Here is a 23,661-nt window from a genome sequence, read left to right as displayed (position 1 = left end):
AAGAACATGGACAAAACAATAAATATATAACGTGAGTGGTGGTACACGTTATGGAGTGCCGGATGGAGAATGTTCGATTGGTGTGTGGGTGATGGAAAACTTTGGTACCCACTAGGCCATTACACGTTGTGCAGCCCAAACAACGATAGGAGCCCCTTATATTCCTTTTCATCCCTGTTGAGTAACACTGTTTGGGGTCCGTTTTCACCAGAAGGTCTTTGAGATTAGTTCCCCGCTTAAACCCAACCATAGGTCGTAGGTTATGGGTAAATATGAGTTTTGGGTCTGAAGACATAATTGGCCAGTGTTGTCGAAGAATTTGGCCGATATTTTTTGTGACTGGAGTAAAAGTGGTGGACATAATGAGCTTGTCACTAGCGTCCCTTTTTGGTTTGGGTATAATTAATTCTGTCTGTATTAGCCTTGAAACAGATTCCACAGCATCATAGATTATCGGGGTCTTGTAGCCCCTGTTCTGGAACTTCTCACCCATTCCTTTCAATTGGGAGACCCCCGTTACAGGATTCGAATTGTTACGCATTGTTCTTATGCATTGTGATTTTACAATGCCCTTTAATAGGGCTGGGGGATGGCAACTATCTGCCCTTAATATAGAGTTGCGGTCGGTGGGTTTATGATACAATGTGGTTCCTAATTTGTTAGAATCCTTGAAAACTGTCAAGTCCAAGAAATGAATGGATGCAGTGTCAGCTGTCATCTTAAACTTGACATTGTCAGTTGTGTTATTAAACACATCAAACCATTTGTGGAGTTCCTCCAGGCCCCCTCGCCACACCAAGAAAATGTCATCTATGTATCTGTAATAATAGATGATAGATACGTTCGGCGTATTCCATAGGTACATGTTTTCAAATTGTGACATATAAATATTGGCGTACGAGGGGGCCATGGAGGAACCCACAATATGTGGACGTACTCCTACAGCCAGTGGTGAAAGAAACACGGTCTTACGTTATGGATACGAATGATTTTCATTCGTAAAATACGGACTGTTGACATCCAGCCAGATGATTTACTCGTCACTCTGGATGTCAACAGACTGTATACCATCATACCACATCTTGACGGACTTAAGGCTATACAAGAGCACCTCACGGGTAACCCCCTTTATGAGAGTCCCCCAGTAGGATTCTTACTGTCCCTTATTGAATTCTGTCTGTTTAAAAACTATTTTCGGTTTGAAAACAGTTTTTATTTGCAAATTGCCGGCACAGCCATGGGTTCCTCCATGGCCCCCTCGTACGCCAATATTTATATGTCACAATTTGAAAACATGTACCTATGGAATACGCCGAACGTATCTATCATCTGTTATTACAGATACATAGATGACATTTTCTTGGTGTGGCGAGGGGGCCTGGAGGAACTCCACAAATGGTTTGATGTGTTTAATAACACAACTGACAATGTCAAGTTTAAGATGACAGCTGACACTGCATCCATTCATTTCTTGGACTTGACAGTTTTCAAGGATTCTAACAAATTAGGAACCACATTGTATCATAAACCCACCGACCGCAACTCTATATTAAGGGCAGATAGTTTCCATCCCCCAGCCCTATTAAAGGGCATTGTAAAATCACAATGCATAAGAACAATGCGTAACAATTCGAATCCTGTAACGGGGGTCTCCCAATTGAAAGGAATGGGTGAGAAGTTCCTGAACAGGGGCTACAAGACCCCGATAATCTATGATGCTGTGGAATCTGTTTCAAGGCTAACACAGACAGAATTAATTATACCCAAACCAAAAAGGGACGCTAGTGACAAGCTCATTATGTCCACCACTTTTACTCCAGTCACAAAAAATATCGGCCAAATTCTTCGACAACACTGGCCAATTATGTCTTCAGACCCAAAACTCATATTTACCCATAACCTACGACCTATGGTTGGGTTTAAGCGGGGAACTAATCTCAAAGACCTTCTGGTGAAAACGGACCCCAAACAGTGTTACTCAACAGGGATGAAAAGGAATATAAGGGGCTCCTATCGTTGTTTGGGCTGCACAACGTGTAATGGCCTAGTGGGTACCAAAGTTTTCCATCACCCACACACCAATCGAACATTCTCCATCCGGCACTCCATAACGTGTACCACCACTCACGTTATATATTTATTGTTTTGTCCATGTTCTTGTTTCTACATAGGGAAGACCTCTGGCACACTTCGTGAGCGTATGGCTAATCATCGCCACGCCATAAGGACAGCACTTAAAAATGGCGATTCCGAACAGCCAGTAGCGTGACACTGCGCTAACAAGGGACACTCAGTATCTTCCATCCGCTATATTCTAATCGACCACATACCCCCATTGGATCGGGGTGGCGACCGGAATAAGCAACTTCTGAGACGAGAGGCCCAGTGGATGTTCAGATTAGGCACAATACAACCAGGTGGCCTGAACACCATGTCGGACTTTAAGAGCATTATGTGATCCACAACTGGGGTGCCACACACTTGGGGTATGCCAGGTAGACATGGTGGCTCCGTTTTGGCACACATTTCAGTTTCCCCTAGATGTAGGGGGAAGTGTTGTGTGCCTAACGGCACAGTTTAGGTGGGACATCTGTCTCCATCTTCTCTGAGGAAGCCTGGTCCGCCGTGAGCCATTACCCATTGCTTTAACATGCACCACCAGTCTTAAAAACGGACACTAAAAAGTCACATCCACTTGGATAAATTGCAAAGGTGGACAGTATCTATATGAGCTTTATATGTCCATGATTTTTATCTGTATCACCTCTTCTCATATATCCCTGCCTTGCAATTATACTGGAGGCTAGAATTCTGAAATAAGGTTACCCCCCTCACTTAATTGTTGGCACATTTTGGCCGTTGTAAGCCATTACCCCCTAATGGTCAAAATTTAATCTAATTGAAAACTGTGCCCTAACGAAAAAGCAGCCCAAATAGCACAGCCCTATAATACTGTTATATATATCTACTGCTCTAATCTGATCTTCATTTGCTTGCGAATTTAGTGTAGCATTATATATGTTTAACGCCACTTTGCTGTAATATACTGGCGATACATTATGAGTCACAGCGCTCACATTTGCAACATTACGTTTGTAACTTGCCATTCCAATCAATTGTACTGTCATATGGTCCAACTTTTATTTTTTAATTTTTATTTTTTAACTATTCAATTTTTAAACTAGTATTCTTTTTTTATATATACAATATGATTATATATAATTCAGTACACGTTACTTATGGCACTATGAATATTGTTGTTTCATTCAGCTGGCATACCATTGCAAATTATGGCATCGTTTGGCAATCAGAGTTGTTTATGATTACCATGGTTACTGTTTCTATGCCGACCGGATGTAGCAACGTTCGACAATGTATATCCATCACAATTTTCTTGGCACTTATTAGAAGGTGGCACACTGTTGTTATAATAAGTCCCTCAAATTAGTATGTCATATTAATACGTTTGAAATTGTAGAGTACACTACTTTATCGTTTATTTCACGTTTTGTCTGTTGATTCCGTAAACCGGAAGTGAGGTAATACAACTTCCGGTTCCGGATAGCACTGTGGAACGCAATATGCGTTCCAAATTCGAAAAATTGGCGCACTTTTCCTTTGGAGAGACACTTAGGTTGATATGTTGTAATTGATATGTAACACTATAAATGAGTTGAATTTTGTTTGTTTTGCATGCTGATGAAGGGGTTGTGAACCCCGAAAACGTTCCATTAAATTGGTTTTTTGTGGAAAAGTCCTGAGAGTGCATTTTTTCGCTTTATATATATATATATACATACACATATATATATATATATATATATATATATATATATATATATATATACATACATACATATATATATATATATATATATATATATATATATATATACATATATATATATATATAACAGAATTTATGTTTACCTGATAAATTACATTCTCCAACGGTGTGTCCGGTCCACGGCGTCATCCTTACTTGTGGGATATTCTCTTCCCCAACAGGAAATGGCAAAGAGCCCAGCAAAGCTGGTCACATGATCCCTCCTAGGCTCCGCCTACCCCAGTCATTCGACCGACGTTAAGGAGGAATATTTGCATAGGAGAAACCATATGATACCGTGGTGACTGTAGTTAAAGATAATAAAATATCAGACCTGATTAAAAAACCAGGGCGGGCCGTGGACCGGACACACCGTTGGAGAAAGTAATTTATCAGGTAAACATAAATTCTGTTTTCTCCAACATAGGTGTGTCCGGTCCACGGCGTCATCCTTACTTGTGGGAACCAATACCAAAGCTTTAGGACACGGATGAAGGGAGGGAGCAAATCAGGTCACCTAAATGGAAGGCACCACGGCTTGCAAAACCTTTCTCCCAAAAATAGCCTCAGAAGAAGCAAAAGTATCAAACTTGTAAAATTTGGTAAAAGTGTGCAGTGAAGACCAAGTCGCTGCCCTACATATCTTATCAACAGAAGCCTCGTTCTTGAAGGCCCATGTGGAAGCCACAGCCCTAGTGGAATGAGCTGTGATTCTTTCGGGAGGCTGCCGTCCGGCAGTCTCGTAAGCCAATCTGATGATGCTTTTAATCCAAAAAGAGAGAGAGGTAGAAGTTGCTTTTTGACCTCTCCTTTTACCAGAATAAACAACAAACAAGGAAGATGTTTGTCTAAAATCCTTTGTAGCATCTAAATAGAATTTTAGAGCGCGAACAACATCCAAATTGTGCAACAAACGTTCCTTCTTCGAAACTGGTTTCGGACACAAAGAAGGCACGACTATCTCCTGGTTAATGTTTTTGTTAGAAACAACTTTTGGAAGAAAACCAGGTTTAGTACGTAAAACCACCTTATCTGCATGGAACACCAGATAAGGAGGAGAACACTGCAGAGCAGATAATTCTGAAACTCTTCTAGCAGAAGAAATTGCAACCAAAAACAAAACTTTCCAAGATAATAACTTAATATCAACGGAATGTAAGGGTTCAAACGGAACCCCCTGAAGAACTGAAAGAACTAAGTTGAGACTCCAAGGAGGAGTCAAAGGTTTGTAAACAGGCTTGATTCTAACCAGAGCCTGAACAAAGGCTTGAACATCTGGCACAGCTGCCAGTTTTTTGTGAAGTAACACAGACAAGGCAGAAATCTGTCCCTTCAAGGAACTTGCAGATAATCCTTTCTCCAATCCTTCTTGAAGAAAGGATAGAATCTTAGGAATCTTTACCTTGTCCCAAGGGAATCCTTTAGATTCACACCAACAGATATATTTTTTCCATATTTTGTGGTAAATTTTTCTAGTTACAGGCTTTCTGGCCTGAACAAGAGTATCAATAACAGAATCTGAGAACCCTCGTTTTGATAAGATCAAGCGTTCAATCTCCAAGCAGTCAGCTGGAGTGAGACCAGATTCGGATGTTCGAACGGACCTTGAACAAGAAGGTCTCGTCTCAAAGGTAGCTTCCATGGTGGAGCCGATGACATTCACCAGATCTGCATACCAAGTCCTGCGTGGCCACGCAGAAGCTATCAAGATCACCGACGCCCTCTCCTGATTGATCCTGGCTACCAGCCTGGGGATGAGAGGAAACGGCGGGAATACATAAGCTAGTTTGAAGGTCCAAGGTGCTACTAGTGCATCTACTAGAGTCGCCTTGGGATCCCTGGATCTGGACCCGTAGCAAGGAACCTTGAAGTTCTGCCGAGAGGCCATCAGATCCATGTCTGGAATGCCCCACAGTTGAGTAATTTGGGCAAAGATTTCCGGATGGAGTTCCCACTCCCCCGGATGTAATGTCTGACGACTCAGAAAATCCGCTTCCCAATTTTCCACTCCTGGGATGTGGATTGCAGACAGGTGGCAGGAGTGAGTCTCCGCCCATTGAATGATTTTGGTCACTTCTTCCATCGCCAGGGAACTCCTTGTTCCCCCCTGATGGTTGATGTACGCAACAGTCGTCATGTTGTCTGATTGAAACCGTATGAACTTGGCCTTTGCTAGCTGAGGCCAAGCCTTGAGAGCATTGAATATCGCTCTCAGTTCCAGAATATTTATCGGTAGAAGAGATTCTTCCCGAGACCAAAGACCCTGTTATGGAAGGAAGAGGAACGGAATGAAGTGTTTGACAAGAGTTTAGAAGTTTTGTTTTTCTGGCCTCTGTCAGAAAAATCCTCATTTCTAAGGAGTCTATTATTGTTCCCAAGAAGGGAACCCTTGTCGACGGAGATAGAGAACTCTTTTCCACGTTCACTTTCCATCCGTGAGATCTGAGAAAGGCCAGGACTATGTCCGTGTGAGCCTTTGCTTGAGGAAGGGACGACGTTTGAATCAGAATGTCGTCCAAGTAAGGTACTACTGCAATGCCCCTTGGTCTTAGCACCGCTAGAAGGGACCCTAGTACCTTTGTGAAAATCCTTGGAGCAGTGGCTAATCCGAAAGGAAGCGCCACGAACTGGTAATGCTTGTCCAGGAATGCGAACCTTAGGAACCGATGATGTTCCTTGTGGATAGGAATATGTAGATACGCATCCTTTAAATCCACCGTGGTCATGAATTGACCTTCCTGGATGGAAGGAAGAATTGTTCGAATGGTTTCCATTTTGAACGATGGAACCTTGAGAAACTTGTTTAAGATCTTGAGATCTAAGATTGGTCTGAACGTTCCCTCTTTTTTGGGAACTATGAACAGATTGGAGTAGAACCCCATCCCTTGTTCTCCTAATGGAACAGGATGAATCACTCCCATTTTTAACAGGTCTTCTACACAATGTAAGAATGCCTGTCTCTTTATGTGGTCTGAAGACAATTGAGACCTGTGGAACCTCCCCCTTGGGGGAAGCCCCTTGAATTCCAGAAGATAACCTTGGGAGACTATTTCTAGTGCCCAAGGATCCAGAACATCTCTTGCCCAAGCCTGAGCGAAGAGAGAGAGTCTGCCCCCCACCAGATCCGGTCCCGGATCGGGGGCCAACATTTCATGCTGTCTTGGTAGCAGTGGCAGGTTTCTTGGCCTGCTTTCCCTTGTTCTAGCCTTGCATTGGTCTCCAGGCTGGCTTGGCTTGAGAAGTATTACCCTCTTGCTTAGAGGACGTAGCACTTGGGGCTGGTCCGTTTCTACGAAAGGGACGAAAATTAGGTTTATTTTTGGCCTTGAAAGACCTATCCTGAGGAAGGGCGTGGCCCTTACCCCCAGTGATATCAGAGATAATCTCTTTCAAGTCAGGGCCAAACAGCGTTTTCCCCTTGAAAGGAATGTTAAGGAGTTTGTTCTTGGAAGACGCATCCGCTGACCAAGATTTCAACCAAAGCGCTCTACGCGCCACAATAGCAAACCCAGAATTCTTCGCCGCTAACCTAGCCAATTGCAAAGTGGCGTCTAGGGCGAAAGAATTAGCCAATTTGAAAGCACGGATTCTGTCCATAATCTCCTCATAAGGAGGAGAATCACTATCGATCGCCTTTACTAGCTCATCGAACCAGAAACACGCGGCTGTAGTGACAGGGACAATGCATGAAATTGGTTGTAGAAGGTAACCTTGCTGAACAAACATCTTTTTAAGCAAACCTTCTAATTTTTTATCCATAGGATCTTTGAAAGCACAACTATCTTCTATGGGTATAGTGGTGCGTTTGTTTAAAGTAGAAACCGCTCCCTCGACCTTGGGGACAGTCTGCCATAAGTCCTTTCTAGGGTCGACCATAGGAAACAATTTTTTAAATATGGGGGGAGGGACGAAAGGTATAACGGGCCTTTCCCATTCTTTATTTACAAAGTCCGCCACCCGCTTGGGTATAGGAAAAGCTTCCGGGAGCCCCGGGACCTCTAGGAACTTGTCCATTTTACATAGTTTCTCTGGGATGATCAAATTCTCACAATCATCCAGAGTGGATAATACCTCCTTAAGCAGAGCGCGGAGATGTTCCAACTTAAATTTAAATGTAATCACATCGGGTTCAGCTTGTTGAGAAATTTTTCCTGAATCTGAAATTTCTCCCTCAGACAAAACCTCCCTGGCCCCCTCAGACTGGTGTAGGGGCATTTCAGAACCATTATCATCAGCGTCCTCATGCTCTTCAGTATCTAAAACAGAGCAGTCGCGCTTACGCTGATAAGTGGGCATTTTGGCTAAAATGTTTTTGATAGAATTATCCATTACAGCCGTTAATTGTTGCATAGTAAGGAGTATTGGCGCGCTAGATGTACTAGGGGCCTCCTGAGTGGGCAAGACTCGTGTAGACGAAGGAGGGAATGATGCAGTACCATGCTTACTCCCCTCACTTGAGGAATCATCTTGGGCATCATTTTCAGTGTCACATAAATCACATATAAATGAGAAGGAACCTTGGCTTCCCCACATTCAGAACACAGTCTATCTGGTAGTTCAGACATGTTAAACAGGCATAAACTTGATAACAAAGTACAAAAAACGTTTTAAAATAAAACCGTTACTGTCACTTTAAATTTTAAACTGAACACACTTTATTACTGCAATTGCGAAAAAGTATGAAGGAATTGTTCAAAATTCACCAAAATTTCACCACAGTGTCTTAAAGCCTTAAAAGTATTGCACATCAAATTTGGAAGCTTTAACCCTTAAAATAACCGGAGCCGTTTTTAACTTTAACCCCTTTACAGTCCCTGGTATCTGCTTTGCTGAGACCCAACCAAGCCCAAAGGGGAATACGATACCAAATGACGCCTTCAGAAAGTCTTTTCTATGTATCAGAGCTCCTCACACATGCGACTGCATGTCATGCTTCTCAAAAACAAGTGCGCAATACCGGCGCGAAAATGAGGCTCTGCCTATGATTAGGGAAAGCCCCTAGAGAATAAGGTGTCTAAAACAGTGCCTGCCGATATTATTTAACAAAAATACCCAGATTAAATGATTCCTCAAGGCTAAATATGTGTAATATATGAATCGATTTAGCCCAGAAAATGTCTACAGTCTTAATAAGCCCTTGTGAAGCCCTTATTTACTGTCTGAATAAAAATGGCTTACCGGATCCCATAGGGAAAATGACAGCTTCCAGCATTACATCGTCTTGTTAGAATGTGTCATACCTCAAGCAGCAAAAGACTGCTCACTGTTCCCCCAACTGAAGTTAATTCCTCTCAACAGTCCTGTGTGGAACAGCCATGGATTTTAGTGACGGTTGCTAAAATCATTTTCCTCATACAAACAGAAATCTTCATCTCTTTTCTGTTTCAGAGTAAATAGTACATACCAGCACTATTTTAAAATAACAAACTCTTGATTGAATAATAAAAAACTACAGTTAAACACTAAAAAACTCTAAGCCATCTCCGTGGAGATGTTGCCTGTACAACGGCAAAGAGAATGACTGGGGTAGGCGGAGCCTAGGAGGGATCATGTGACCAGCTTTGCTGGGCTCTTTGCCATTTCCTGTTGGGGAAGAGAATATCCCACAAGTAAGGATGACGCCGTGGACCGGACACACCTATGTTGGAGAAATATACATATATATATATATACATATATATATATATATACATATATATATATATATACACACACACATATATATATATATATACACACACACACACATATATATAACAGAATTTATGTTTACCTGATAAATTTCTTTCTCCAACGGTGTGTCCGGTCCACGGCGTCATCCTTACTTGTGGGATATTCTCTTCCCCAACAGGAAATGGCAAAGAGCCCAGCAAAGCTGGTCACATGATCCCTCCTAGGCTCCGCCTACCCCAGTCATTCGACCGACGTTAAGGAGGAATAATAGCATAGGAGAAACCATATGGTACCGTGGTGACTGTAGTTAAAGAAAATAAATTATCAGACCTGATTAAAAAAAAACCAGGGCGGGCCGTGGACCGGACACACCGTTGGAGAAAGAAATTTATCAGGTAAACATAAATTCTGTTTTCTCCAACATAGGTGTGTCCGGTCCACGGCGTCATCCTTACTTGTGGGAACCAATACCAAAGCTTTAGGACACGGATGAAGGGAGGGAGCAAATCAGGTCACCTAAATGGAAGGCACCACGGCTTGCAAAACCTTTCTCCCAAAAATAGCCTCAGAAGAAGCAAAAGTATCAAACTTGTAAAATTTGGTAAAAGTGTGCAGTGAAGACCAAGTCGCTGCCCTACATATCTGATCAACAGAAGCCTCGTTCTTGAAGGCCCATGTGGAAGCCACAGCCCTAGTGGAATGAGCCGTGATTCTTTCGGGAGGCTGCCGTCCGGCAGTCTCGTAAGCCAATCTGATGATGCTTTTAATCCAAAAAGAGAGAGAGGTAGAAGTTGCTTTTTGACCTCTCCTTTTACCTGAATAAACAACAAACAGGGAAGATGTTTGTCTAAAATCCTTTGTAGCATCTAAATAGAATTTTAGAGCGCGAACAACATCCAAATTGTGCAACAAGCGTTCCTTCTTTGAAACTGGTTTCGGACACAGAGAAGGTACGATAATCTCCTGGTTAATGTTTTTGTTAGAAACAACTTTTGGAAGAAAACCAGGTTTAGTACGTAAAACCACCTTATCTGCATGGAACACCAGATAAGGAGGAGAACACTGCAGAGCAGATAATTCTGAAACTCTTCTAGCAGAAGAAATTGCAACTAAAAACAAAACTTTCCAAGATAATAACTTAATATCAACGGAATGTAAGGGTTCAAACGGAACCCCCTGAAGAACTGAAAGAACTAAATTGAGACTCCAAGGAGGAGTCGAAGGTTTGTAAACAGGCTTGATTCTAACCAGAGCCTGAACAAAGGCTTGAACATCTGGCCTAGCTGCCAGTTTTTTGTGAAGTAACACCGACAAGGCAGAAATCTGTCCCTTCAGGGAACTTGCCGACAATCCTTTTTCCAATCCTTCTTGAAGGAAGGATAGAATCCTAGGAATCTTAACCTTGTCCCAAGGGAATCCTTTAGATTCACACCAACAGATATATTTTTTCCAAATTTTGTGGTAAATCTTTCTAGTTACAGGCTTTCTGGCCTGAACAAGAGTATCGATAACAGAATCTGAGAAACCTCGCTTCGATAAAATCAAGCGTTCAATCTCCAAGCAGTCAGCTGGAGTGAAACCAGATTCGGATGTTCGAACGGACCCTGAACAAGAAGGTCTCGTCTCAAAGGTAGCTTCCAAGGTGGAGCCGATGACATATTCACCAGATCTGCATACCAAGTCCTGCGTGGCCACGCAGGAGCTATCAAGATCACCGACGCCCTCTCCTGATTGATCCTGGCTACCAGCCTGGGGATGAGAGGAAACGGCGGGAACACATAAGCTAGTTTGAAGGTCCAAGGTGCTACTAGTGCATCCACTAGAGCCGCCTTGGGATCCCTGGATCTGGACCCGTAGCAAGGAACTTTGAAGTTCTGACGAGAGGCCATCAGATCCATGTCTGGAATGCCCCAAAGTTGAGTGACTTGGGCAAAGATTTCCGGATGGAGTTCCCACTCCCCCGGATGCAATGTCTGACGACTCAGAAAATCCGCTTCCCAATTTTCCACTCCCGGGATGTGGATAGCAGACAGGTGGCAGGAGTGAGACTCCGCCCATAGAATGATCTTGGTCACTTCTTCCATCGCTAGGGAACTCCTTGTTCCCCCCTGATGGTTGATGTACGCAACAGTCGTCATGTTGTCTGATTGAAACCGTATGAACTTGGTCCTCGCTAGCTGAGGCCAAGCCTTGAGAGCATTGAATATCGCTCTCAGTTCCAGAATATTTATCGGTAGAAGAGATTCTTCCCGAGACCAAAGACCCTGAGCTTTCAGGGATCCCCAGACCGCGCCCCAGCCCATCAGACTGGCGTCGGTCGTGACAATGACCCACTCTGGTCTGTGGAATGTCATCCCCCGTGACAGGTTGTCCAGGGACAGCCACCAACGGAGTGAGTCTCTGGTCCTCTGATTTACTTGTATCTTTGGAGACAAGTCTGTATAGTCCCCATTCCACTGACTGAGCATGCACAGTTGTAACGGTCTTAGATGAATGCGCGCAAAAGGAACTATGTCCATTGCCGCTACCATCAACCCGATCACTTCCATGCACTGAGCTACGGAAGGAAGAGGAACGGAATGAAGTATTCGACAAGAGTCCAGGAGCTTTGTCTTTCTGGCCTCTGTTAGAAAAATCCTCATTTCTGAGGAGTCTATAATTGTTCCCAAGAAGGGAACCCTTGTTGACGGGGATAGAGAACTCTTTTCCACGTTCACTTTCCAGCCGTGCGATCTGAGAAAGGCCAGGACGATGTCCGTGTGAGCCTTTGCTCGAGGGAGGGACGACGCTTGAATCAGAATGTCGTCCAGGTAAGGTACTACTGCAATGCCCCTTGGTCTTAGCACAGCTAGAAGGGACCCTAGTACCTTTGTGAAAATCCTTGGAGCAGTGGCTAATCCGAAAGGAAGCGCCACGAACTGGTAATGTTTGTCCAAGAATGCAAACCTTAGGAACCGATGATGTTCCTTGTGGATAGGAATATGTAGATACGCATCCTTTAAATCCACCGTGGTCATGAATTGACCTTCCTGGATGGAAGGAAGGATAGTTCGAATGGTTTCCATCTTGAAAGATGGGACCTTGAGAAATTTGTTTAAGATCTTGAGATCTAGGATTGGTCTGAATGTTCCCTCTTTTTTGGGAACTATGAACAGATTGGAGTAGAACCCCATCCCTTGTTCTCTCAATGGAACAGGATGAATCACTCCCATTTTTAACAGGTCTTCTACGCAAAGTAAGAACGCCTGTTTTTTTATGTGGTCTGAAGACAACTGAGACCTGTGGAACCTTCCCCTTGGGGGAAGTCCCTTGAATTCCAGAAGATAACCCTGGGAGACTATTTCTAGCGCCCAAGGATCCAGAACATCTCTTGCCCAAGCCTGAGCGAAGAGGGAGAGTCTGCCCCCCACCAGATCCGGTCCCGGATCGGGGGCCGATATTTCATGCTGTCTTGGTAGCAGTGGCAGGTTTCTTTGCCTGCTTCCCCTTGTTCCAGCCTTGCATTGGTCTCCAAGCTGGCTTGGCCTGAGAAGTATTACCTTCTTGCTTAGAGGACGTAGCACCTTGGGCTGGTCCGTTTTTACGAAAGGGACGAAAATTAGGTCTATTTTTTGCCTTGAAAGGCCGATCCTGAGGAAGGGCATGGCCCTTACCCCCAGTGATATCAGAGATAATCTCTTTCAAGTCAGGACCAAACAGCGTTTTCCCCTTGAAAGGAATGTTTAGTAGCTTGTTCTTGGAAGACGCATCAGCCGACCAAGATTTCAACCAAAGCGCTCTGCGCGCCACAATAGCAAACCCAGAATTCTTAGCCGCTAACTTAGCCAATTGCAAAGAGGCGTCTAGAGTGAAAGAATTAGCCAATTTGAGAGTATTGACTCTGTCCATAATCTCCTCATAAGGAGGCGAGTCACTATCGAGCACCTTAATCAGTTCATCAAACCAGAAATATGCGGCTGTAGTGACAGGGACAATGCATGAAATGGGTTGTAGAAGGTAACCCTGCTGAACAAACATCTTTTTAAGCAAACCTTCTAATTTTTTATCCATAGGATCTTTGAAAGCACAACTATCCTCTATGGGAATAGTGGTGCGTTTGTTTAAAGTAGAAACCGCTCCCTCGACCTTGGGGACTGACTGCCATAAGTCCTTTCTGGGGTCGACCATAGGAAACAATTTTTTAAATATGGGGGGAGGGACGAAAGGAATACCGGGCCTTTCCCATTCTTTATTAACAATGTCCGCCACCCGCTTGGGTATAGGAAAAGCTTCTGGGAGCCCCGGCACCTCTAGGAACTTGTCCATTTTACATAGTTTCTCTGGGATGACCAAATTTTCACAATCATCCAGAGTGGATAATACCTCCTTAAGCTAAAAAACTCTAAGCCATCTCCGTGGAGATGTTGCCTGTACAACGGCAAAGAGAATGACTGGGGTAGGCGGAGCCTAGGAGGGATCATGTGACCAGCTTTGCTGGGCTCTTTGCCATTTCCTGTTGGGGAAGAGAATATCCCACAAGTAAGGATGACGCCGTGGACCGGACACACCTATGTTGGAGAAATAAATATTTTCAAATGTATGAGTGTGCATGCGTCTTCAGCACTATATGTAACAAATAATTCTGCAAACACTGCTGCCATAAAGTGCTCAAATTATGTGCACATTCTTAAAAAGGGACAAGAAACACCTTGAGATTTTTATATAAAATGTTTAATTATGCGTAATGATATAACTTTGCAATACATTTTCATTATGTATTTAATCCCCTTTCATGTAACTAAACTCTGAAAATCAAGGATATTCTAAATACTCAGGATTTGAAATCCACCCTACTTACTTTTCAATGCTAACCCTGCTACACTTCTGTCCCCAATTGGCTTTAGCAGATAACTGCAAAACAATGAACTGTGTCTAGCCTTTTCTTCTGCACAATTGACTTTTATCACAAATTTTGCTTTGTTCTCTTGGTATTCTTAGTTGAAAGCTAAACCTAGGAGGTTCATATGCTAATTTCTAAGCCCTTGAAGGCCACCTCTTCTCTCAGGGCATTTTGACAGTTTATCACCACTAGAGGGTACTAGTTCATGTGTGTCATACAGATAACACTATGCTCACTCACGTGGAGTTCAGGTGAGTCAGCTCTAATTGGCTAAAAATATAATTTATGCTTACCTGATAAATTCATTTCTCTTGTAGTGTAGTCAGTCCACGGGTCATCCATTACTTATGGGATTATATCTCTTCCCTAACAGGAAGTTGCAAGAGGATCACCCAAGCAGAGCTGCTATATAGCTCCTCCCCTCACATGTCATATCCAGTCATTCGACCGAAACCAGACGAGAAAGGAGAAACTATAGGGTGCAGTGGTGACTGGAGTTTAATTAAAATTTAGACCTGCCGGAAAGGAACCCTTGTAAGTGGCAATAGAGAACTCTTTTCCACGTTCACCTTCCACCCATGCGACCTTAGAAATGCCAGAACTATCTCTGTATGAGACTTGGCAATTTGGAAGCTTGACGCTTGTATCAGAATGTCGTCTAGGTACGGAGCTACCGCTATGCCTCGCGGTCTTAGTACCGCCAGAAGTGAGCCCAGAACCTTTGTAAAGATTCTTGGGGCCGTAGCTAACCCGAAGGGAAGAGCTACAAACTGGTAATGCCTGTCTAAGAAGGCAAATCTTAGATACCGGTAATGATTCTTGTGAATCGGTATGTGAAGGTAGGCATCCTTTAAGTCCACTGTGGTCATGTACTGACCTTCTTGGATCATGGGTAGGATGGTTCGAATAGTTTCCATTTTGAATGATGGAACTCTTAGGAATCTGTTTAGGATCTTTAAGTCCAGGATTGGTCTGAAGGTTCCCTCTTTCTTGGGGACCACAAATAGATTTGAATAGAATCCTTGCCCGTGTTCCGTTCGCGGAACTGGGTGGATCACCCCCATTAGTAAGAGGTCTTGTACGCAGCGTAGGAACGCCTCTTTCTTTACTTGGTTTGCTGATAACCTTGAAAGATGAAATCTCCCTTGTGGAGGAGAAGCTTTGAAGTCCAGAAGATATCCCTGAGATATGATCTCCAACGCCCAGGGATCCTGGACATCTCTTGCCCAAGCCTGGGCGAAGAGAGAAAGTCTGCCCCCCACTAGATCCGTTTCCGGATAGGGGGCCCGCACTTCATGCTGTCTTAGGGGCAGCAGCAGGTTTTCTGGCCTGCTTGCCCTTGTTCCAGGACTGGTTAGCTTTCCAGCCCTGTCTGTAACGAGCAACAGCTCCTTCCTGTTTTGGAGCGGAGGAAGTTGATGCTGCTCCTGCCTTGAAGTTAAGAAAGGCACGACTGTTTGGCCTTAGATTTGGCCCTGTCTTGAGGCAGAGCATGGCCCTTACCTCCGGTAATGTCAGCGATAATTTCTTTCAAACCGGGCCCGAATAAGGTCTACCCCTTGAAAGGAATATTAAGCAATTTAGATTTAGAAGTCACATCAGCTGACCAGGATTTAAGCCACAGTGCTCTGCGCGCTTGGATGGCGAATCCGGAGTTCTTAGCCGTAAGTTTGGTTAAATGTACGACGGCATCCGAAACAAATGAGTTAGCTAGCTTAAGAGCTTTAAGCTTGTTCATAATTTCATCCAATGGAGCTGTGCGAATGGTCTCTTCTAGAGACTCAAACCAGAATGCCGCCGCAGCAGTGACAGGCGCAATGCATGCAAGGGGCTGTAAGATAAAACCTTGTTGAACAAACATTTTCTTAAGGTAACCTTCTAATTTTTTATCCATTGGATCTGAAAAGGCACAGCTATCCTCCACCGGGATAGTGGTACGCTTAGCCAAAGTAGAAACTGCTCCCTCCACCTTAGGGACCGTCTGCCATAAGTCCTGTGTGGTGGCGTCTATTGGAAACATTTTCCTAAATATAGGAGGGGGTGAAAAAGGCACACCGGGTCTATCCCACTCCTTGTTAATAATTTCTGTAAGCCTCTTAGGTATAGGAAACACGTCAGTACACACCGGTACCGCAAAGAATTTATCTAGCCTACATAATTTCTCTGGAATTGCAACCGTGTTACAATCATTCAGAGCCGCTAATACCTCCCCTAGCAATACGCGGAGGTTCTCAAGCTTAAATTTAAAATTAGAAATTTCTGAATCCAGTCTGCCTGGATCAGATCCGTCACCCACAGAATGAAGCTCTCCGTCCTCATGGTCTGCAAATTGTGACGCATTATCGGACATGGCTCTCTCATTATCAGCGCGCTCTGTTCTTACCCCAGAGTGATCGCGCTTACCTCTTAATTTTGGCAATTTAGATAATACTTCTGTCATAACAGTAGCCATGTCTTGCAAAGTGATTTGTATGGGCCTCCCTGATGTACTTGGCGCCACAATATCACGCACCTCCTGAGCGGGAGGCGAAGGTACTGACACGTGAGGAGAGTTAGTTTGCATAACTTCCCCCTCGTTGTCTGGTGATAATCTCTTTACATGCAAAGTTTGACTTTTATTTAAAGTGACATCAATACATTGAGTACACAAATTTCTATTGGGCTCAACATTGGCCTTTAAACATAGTGAACAAACAGATTCATCTGTGTCAGACATGTTTAACCAGACTAGCAATGAGACTAGCAAGCTTGGAAAATACTTTCAAATAAATTTACAAGCAATATAAAAAACGCTACTGCGCCTTTAAGAAGCACAAAAAGCTGTCACAGTTGAAATAACACTGAACCAAATTAGTTATAGCAACCAAATTTTTACAGTAAGTGTATAAAGTTAGCAGAGGATTGCACCCACCAGCAAAAGGATGATTAACCCCTTAATACCCAAAAACGGATAACAATTGCAATAATTAACGTTTTTATCACAGTCAAACACACTGTCACAGGTCTGCTGTGACTGATTACCTCCCTCAAAACGAACTTTGAAGACCCCTGAGCTCTGTAGAGACGTCCTGGATCATGGAGTATGAAATAGGAAGACTGTGACTGAATTTTTACTGCGCAAAAGAGCGCTAAAATAGGCCCCTCCCACTCCTAATACAACAGTGGGGAAGATCAGTAAACTGTTTCTATGCAGAAAAAACGATAGCCATGTGGTAAAAATCATGCCCAATAAGTTTTATCACCAAGTACCTCACAAAAAACGATTAACATGCTAGTAAACGTTTTGAATATGTATTTTAAAGTCATGAAGTGTTATTAATAAGCCTGCTACCAGTCGCTTTTACTGCAGTGAAGGATCATGCATTACTTCAGTATTAACAGTATTTTCTGAGTAAAATTCCATTCCTTAGAAAAATACCTCAGTGTACACACACACACTCATCAGCCTGATACCAGTCGCTACCACTGCATTTAAGGCTGAACTTACGTGACATCAGTATTAGCAGTATTTTCTCAGTCAATTCCATTCCATAGAAAATTAATTTACTGCACATACCTCCTTTGCAGGGGAGCCCTGCATGCTATTCCCCTGTTCTGAAGTTACCTCACTCCTCAGAATGTATGAGAACAGCCAGTGGATCTTAGTTACGTCCGCTAAGATCATATAAAACGCAGGCAGATTCTTCTTCTAATGCTGCCTGAGAACAAACAGCACACTCCGGTGCCGTTTAAAATAACAAACTTTTGATTGAAGAAATAAAACTAAGCTTAAAACACCACAGCCCTCTCACAACGACCTATCTTTAGTTAGGTTGCAAGAGAATGACTGGATATGACATGTGAGGGGAGGAGCTATATAGCAGCTCTGCTTGGGTGATCCTCTTGCAACTTCCTGTTAGGGAAGAGATATAATCCCATAAGTAATGGATGACCCGTGGACTGACTACACTTAACAAGAGAAATGGATATCTGTCAAAAGAACTGAAATAAGGGGGGCAGTTTGCAGAGGCTTAGATACAAGGTAATCACAGAGGTAAAAAGTGTATTTATATAACTGTTGGTTATGCAAAACTAGGGAATGGGTAATAAAAGGAATTATCTATCTTTTTAAACAATAACAATTCTGGTGTAGACTGTCCCTTTAATTCGTTTTAAAAACATTTGGAGTTGACGAGCATGTAAATACCTATACAAGGTATTTACTGTTCCTTTAAAGAGACATTGTACACTAGATGTTTCTTTGCTTAAATGTTTTGTAGATGATTAAATTATACAGCCCACCTGAGAGTGTTTTTGTAACAATGTAGTTTTGCTTACTTGTTAATACTATTTTTTTCTGATTTTCAGACACCTAACCAAGCCCCAAAGTGTCAGATGTATACTCACATTTACAGACTCCTGCTGGCTCCTGTTTATGTAATGTGTCTTTTCATACGCAAGGGTTTTGTCTGCTCTTTTTGCTTTCTCAGCCCCTTTCAGTGGGTGTCCCAACCAAACCTCATCTACAGTGCTAAACTGGGAGCTTCTAAATAAGTTTGTTTAAAAGGTTTTATACTGGATTTTTAGATCAGTATCTGTGAATATGCTTCTATATAATAGTGTCTATTACATGCAATTATATGAAAACTGGTGTACACAGTCCCTTTAAAGCTCAGAACCAGCAGTTCTCTGTGGCTCGAAATTGGTACTTATACTATAGCCAAGTTTAAATTGCTGGACCCCCCTAACTATTATGGCCCTTTAATTCTGCATTCTATGTCCCTTTAAATTGATCCACTAAGCTGTGTAAAGATGCTAAAGCTGTAACCTAGCACTGAGTAATCAAGACTATGGAGCAGATTATCAAAGTCAGTATTTACAGATTTTTCAAAGAGAGTGGTTTCAAAAATTAACATTAATAAGCAATTTCTCATACATTTTATACTCTGCAGCTGGTATAACAAGTCATTGGAAACACACATTGTACAGTACACCGTCCCTTTAATTTTCTTTGTATCCTTTGTTGAAGAAGCAGTAATGATAGAGCTAACTGAGCCAATGACAAGAGGCAAATATGTGCATCCACCAATCATCAGTTAGACAATGTTACAGTACACTGTGCCTTTAATATCTAGCAAAGTAACACAACCACACATCACCAGCAAATGGCACTTATGTAACGTGAGTTTTAACAAATGTTTTCCTTTTATTCAAATGATGCTATATTTTAGCAAATAGAAGAAAATTTGTTATTTACATGATCATCTAACAATCTACTAAAAACAAGAAAAAACAAACATATACATACTTTTTTCTTTTGGCTTTTTCCAGAATGTATTTTGGAGTTGTTCGAATCTGTTGTCTTTTTATGGGATTCTTTATCATCCTCTTCTTCTGTTTGCTGTAAACACAAACACATATATACACAGAAAGTAGTAACACTGCATATGTTGTCTAAACATGTAGAAAACAATGCCCCATAGAATCTACTATCTAGATCAAACATTTTCTTTATAATATGCTGACTTTGTGTTATATACACCCTGGCACAGTTCTGCTGACTACATATGCATAAATATATCCACTTGATAAAGACAACTACCTACGGTCATTTACGGCTAGTGGCTATTTGTAAAGTCTGCCGACAAAAATATATTTTATTTTTACCCAACTGCAGTTATATTATGTGGGAAGTAATCACAGTGTCTATGTGACTCACCATAACTACATATAAAAACATAATCTATGTAAGAATTTACCTGATAAATTCATTTCTTTCATATTGGCAAGAGTCCATGAGCTAGTGACATATGGGATATACAATCCTACCAGGAGGGGCAAAGTTTCCCAAACCTCAAAATGCCTATAAATACACCCCTCACCACACCCACAATTCAGTTTAACGAATAGCCAAGCAGTGGGGTGATAAAGAAAGGAGTAGAAAGCATCAAAGGAAATTTGGAAATAATTGTGCTTTATACAAAAAATCATAACCACCATAAAAAGGGTGGGCCTAATGGACTCTTGCCAATATGAAAGAAATGAATTTATCAGGTAAATTCTTACATAAATAATGTTTTCTTTCATGTAATTGGCAAGAGTCCATGAGCTAGTGACATATGGGATATCAATACCCAAGATGTGGAGACTTCCACTCAAGAGTCACTAGAGAGGGAGGGAATAAAATAAAAACAGCCATATTACGCTGAAAAAAATAATCCACAACCCAAAAAATAAGTTATTTTCACTTTGAAAAGAAAAAAACTTAAATCAAAAGCAGAAGAATCAAACTGAAACAGCTGCCTGAAGAACTTTTCTACCAAAAACTGCTTCCGAAGAAGCAAATACATCAAAATGGTAGAATTTAGTAAATGTATGCAAAGAGGACCAAGTGGCTGCTTTGCAAATCTGATCGACTGAAGCTTCATTCTTAAAAGCCCATGAAGTAGAGACTGATCTAGTAGAATGAGCTGTAATTCTCTGAGGCGGGGTTTGACCAGACTCCAAATAAGCTTGATGAATCAAAAGTTTCAACCAAGAAGCCAAGGAAACAGCAGAAGCTTTCTGACCTTTCCTAGGACCAGAAAATAAAACAAAAAGACTAGAAGTCTTCCTGAAATCTTTAGTAGCTTCCACATAATATTTCGAAGCTCTTACTACATCCAAAGAATGTAAGGATCTCTCCAAAGAATTCTTAGGATTAGGACATAAAGAAGGGACAACAATTTCTCTACTAATGTTGTTAGAATTCACAACCTTAGGTAAAAATTAAAAAGAAGTCCGCAAAACTGCCTTATCCTGATGAAAAATCAGAAAAGGAGACTCACAAGAAAGAGCAGATAGTTCAGAAACTCTTCTAGCAGAAGAGATAGCCAAAAGGAACAACACTTTCCAGGAAAGTAGTTTAATGTCCAAAGAATGCATAGGTTCAAAAGGAGGAGCCTGTAAAGCCCTCAGAACCAAATTAAGACTCCAAGGAGGAGAAATTGACTTAATGACAGATTTAATACGAACTAAAGCCTGTACAAAACAGTGTATATCAGGAAGTATAGCAATTTTTCTGTGAAATAAAACAGAAAGAGCAGAGATTTGTCCTTTCAAGGAACTTGCAGACAAACCCTTATCCAGACCATCCTGAAGAAACTGCAAAATTCTAGGAATTCTAAAAGAATGCCAGGAGAATTTATGAGAACACCATGAAATGTAAGCCTTCCAAACTCTATAATAAATCTTCCTAGAGACAGATTTACGAGCTTGTAACATAGTATTAATCACTGAGTCAGAGAAACCTCTATGACTTAGAACTAAGCGTTCAATTTCCATACCTTCAAATTTAAAGGGACAGTATACTGTAAAATAGTTTTTCCCTTAATGTGTTTACAATTGCTTTTTTTACCAACTGCAGAGTAAAAAATGTATGAAAATTTGCTTTTTAAGGCTTATTTGTGTATATTAAAGCTCTGATTTTGTGTTTTGAAGCCACAACCTAATAAAATGGGTTGAGCTTGTAGGTATAATCAGATCTCATTACTGTATCACATTGTGCACATATACCTGCTTCTTTATCTTATATCTGTCCTTAAAACAATCACCAGTACTTTGAGAGAACAATGGAAAATCAACATTGTATTACCTTATCTCTGCTATATCCGACTGGGAGTGTAATTTCTTCTGCTGGCTGTGTTTACAAAGCTTATCTATAGCTGGTACGCGCGGCCACAAACTTTCAGAATAGGTGGGGATACCACATGCTAAATCAACAATTTCAAATGCCAATATAAGGGTAAAGGAGCTACTTGTAAACAATTTAATACACTCCAGCTGGTAAAGTGGATCATTGGGAACAAATTAAAGGGGAGACATTTTTTGCGTAAACTGCCCCTTTAATGATTTGAGATCCTGATGGAAAAACGGACCTTGAGATAGTAGGTCCGGCCGTAATGGAAGTGGCCAAGGCGGGCAACTGGACATCCGAACCAGATCCGCATACCAAAACCTGTGTGGCCATGCTGGAGCCACCAGCAACACAAAAGACTGTTCCATGATGATTTTGGAAATCACTCTTGGAAGAAGAACTAGAGGCGGGAAGATGTAAGCAGGTTGATAACACCAAGGAAGTGTCAGCGCATCCACTGCTTCCGCCTGAACATCCCTGGATAGGTATCTGGGAAGTTTCTTGTTTAGATGAGAAGCCATGAGATCTATCTCTGGAAGCCCCCACATCTGAACAATCTGAGAAAACACATCTGGATAGAGAGACCACTCCCCTGGATGTAAAGCCTGGCGGCTGAGATAATCCGCCTCCCAATTGTCTACACCTGGGATATGTACCGCAGAGATTAGACAGGAGCTGGATTCCGCCCAAGCAAGTATCCGAGATACTTCTTTCATAGATTGGGGACTGTGAGTCCCACCCTGATGATTGACATAAGCCACAGTTGTGATATTGTCTGTCTGAAAACAAATGAACGGTTCTCTCTTTAGTAGAGGCCAGAACTGAAGAGCCCTGAGAATTGCACGGAGTTCTAAAATATTTATTGGTAATCTCGCCTCTTGAGATTTCCAAACCCCTTGTGCTGTCAGAGACCCCCAAACAGCTCCCCAACCTGAAAGACTCGCATCTGTTGTGATCACAGTCCAGGTTGGGCGAACAAAAGAAGCCCCTTGAACCAAACGATGGTGATCTATCCACCATGTCAGAGAGTGTCGTACATTGGGATTCAAGGATATTAATTGAGATATCTTTGTATAATCCCTGCACCATTGATTCAGCATACAAAGCTGTAGAGGTCTCATGTGAAAACGAGCAAAGGGGATTGCGTCCGATGCTGCAGTCATGAGACCTAAAACTTCCATGCACATAGCCACTGAAGGGAATGACTGAAACTGAAGGCGCCGGCAGGCTGCAACCAATTTTAAACGTCTCTTGTCTGTTAGAGACAGAGTCATGGGCACTGAATCTATCTGGAAACCTAAAAAGGTGACCCTTGTCTGAGGAATCAAGAAACTTTTTGGTAAATTGATCCTCCAACCATATTTCCGAAGAAACAACACTAGTTGATTCGTGTGAGATTCTGCAGTATGTAAAGACTGAGCTAGTACCAAGATATCGTCCAAATAAGGAAACACCGCAATACCCTGTTCTCTGATTACAGATAGTAGGGCACCCAGAACCTTTGAAAAGATTCTTGGAGCTGTTGCTAGGCCAAATGGAAGAGCAACAAATTGGTAATGCTTGTCTAGAAAAGAGAATCTCAGAAACTGAAAGTGTTCTGGATGAATCAGAATATGAAGGTATGCATCC

General features: G+C 42.1%; 1 protein-coding gene across 2 annotated transcripts in view; it reads right to left on the bottom strand.

Moving 5' to 3' along the window:
* The window catches only part of DDX52 (DExD-box helicase 52), a 192,296-nt gene that overhangs the window by 7,595 nt on the left and 161,040 nt on the right, over nt 1-23,661 (bottom strand). For both annotated transcript variants that reach the window (XM_053706886.1, XM_053706888.1), the window contains exon 14: nt 19,666-19,758. In XM_053706886.1, coding sequence (XP_053562861.1) covers nt 19,666-19,758 — 93 coding nt within the window. The remainder of the gene's footprint in view (nt 1-19,665; nt 19,759-23,661) is intronic.

The sequence above is a fragment of the Bombina bombina genome, chromosome 3 (assembly GCF_027579735.1).
Source record: "Bombina bombina isolate aBomBom1 chromosome 3, aBomBom1.pri, whole genome shotgun sequence".
NCBI classification, from domain to species: Eukaryota; Metazoa; Chordata; class Amphibia; order Anura; family Bombinatoridae; genus Bombina; species Bombina bombina.
Note: the sequence above shows the minus strand (reverse complement) of the source record. Positions and strands in the feature narration are given on the sequence as shown.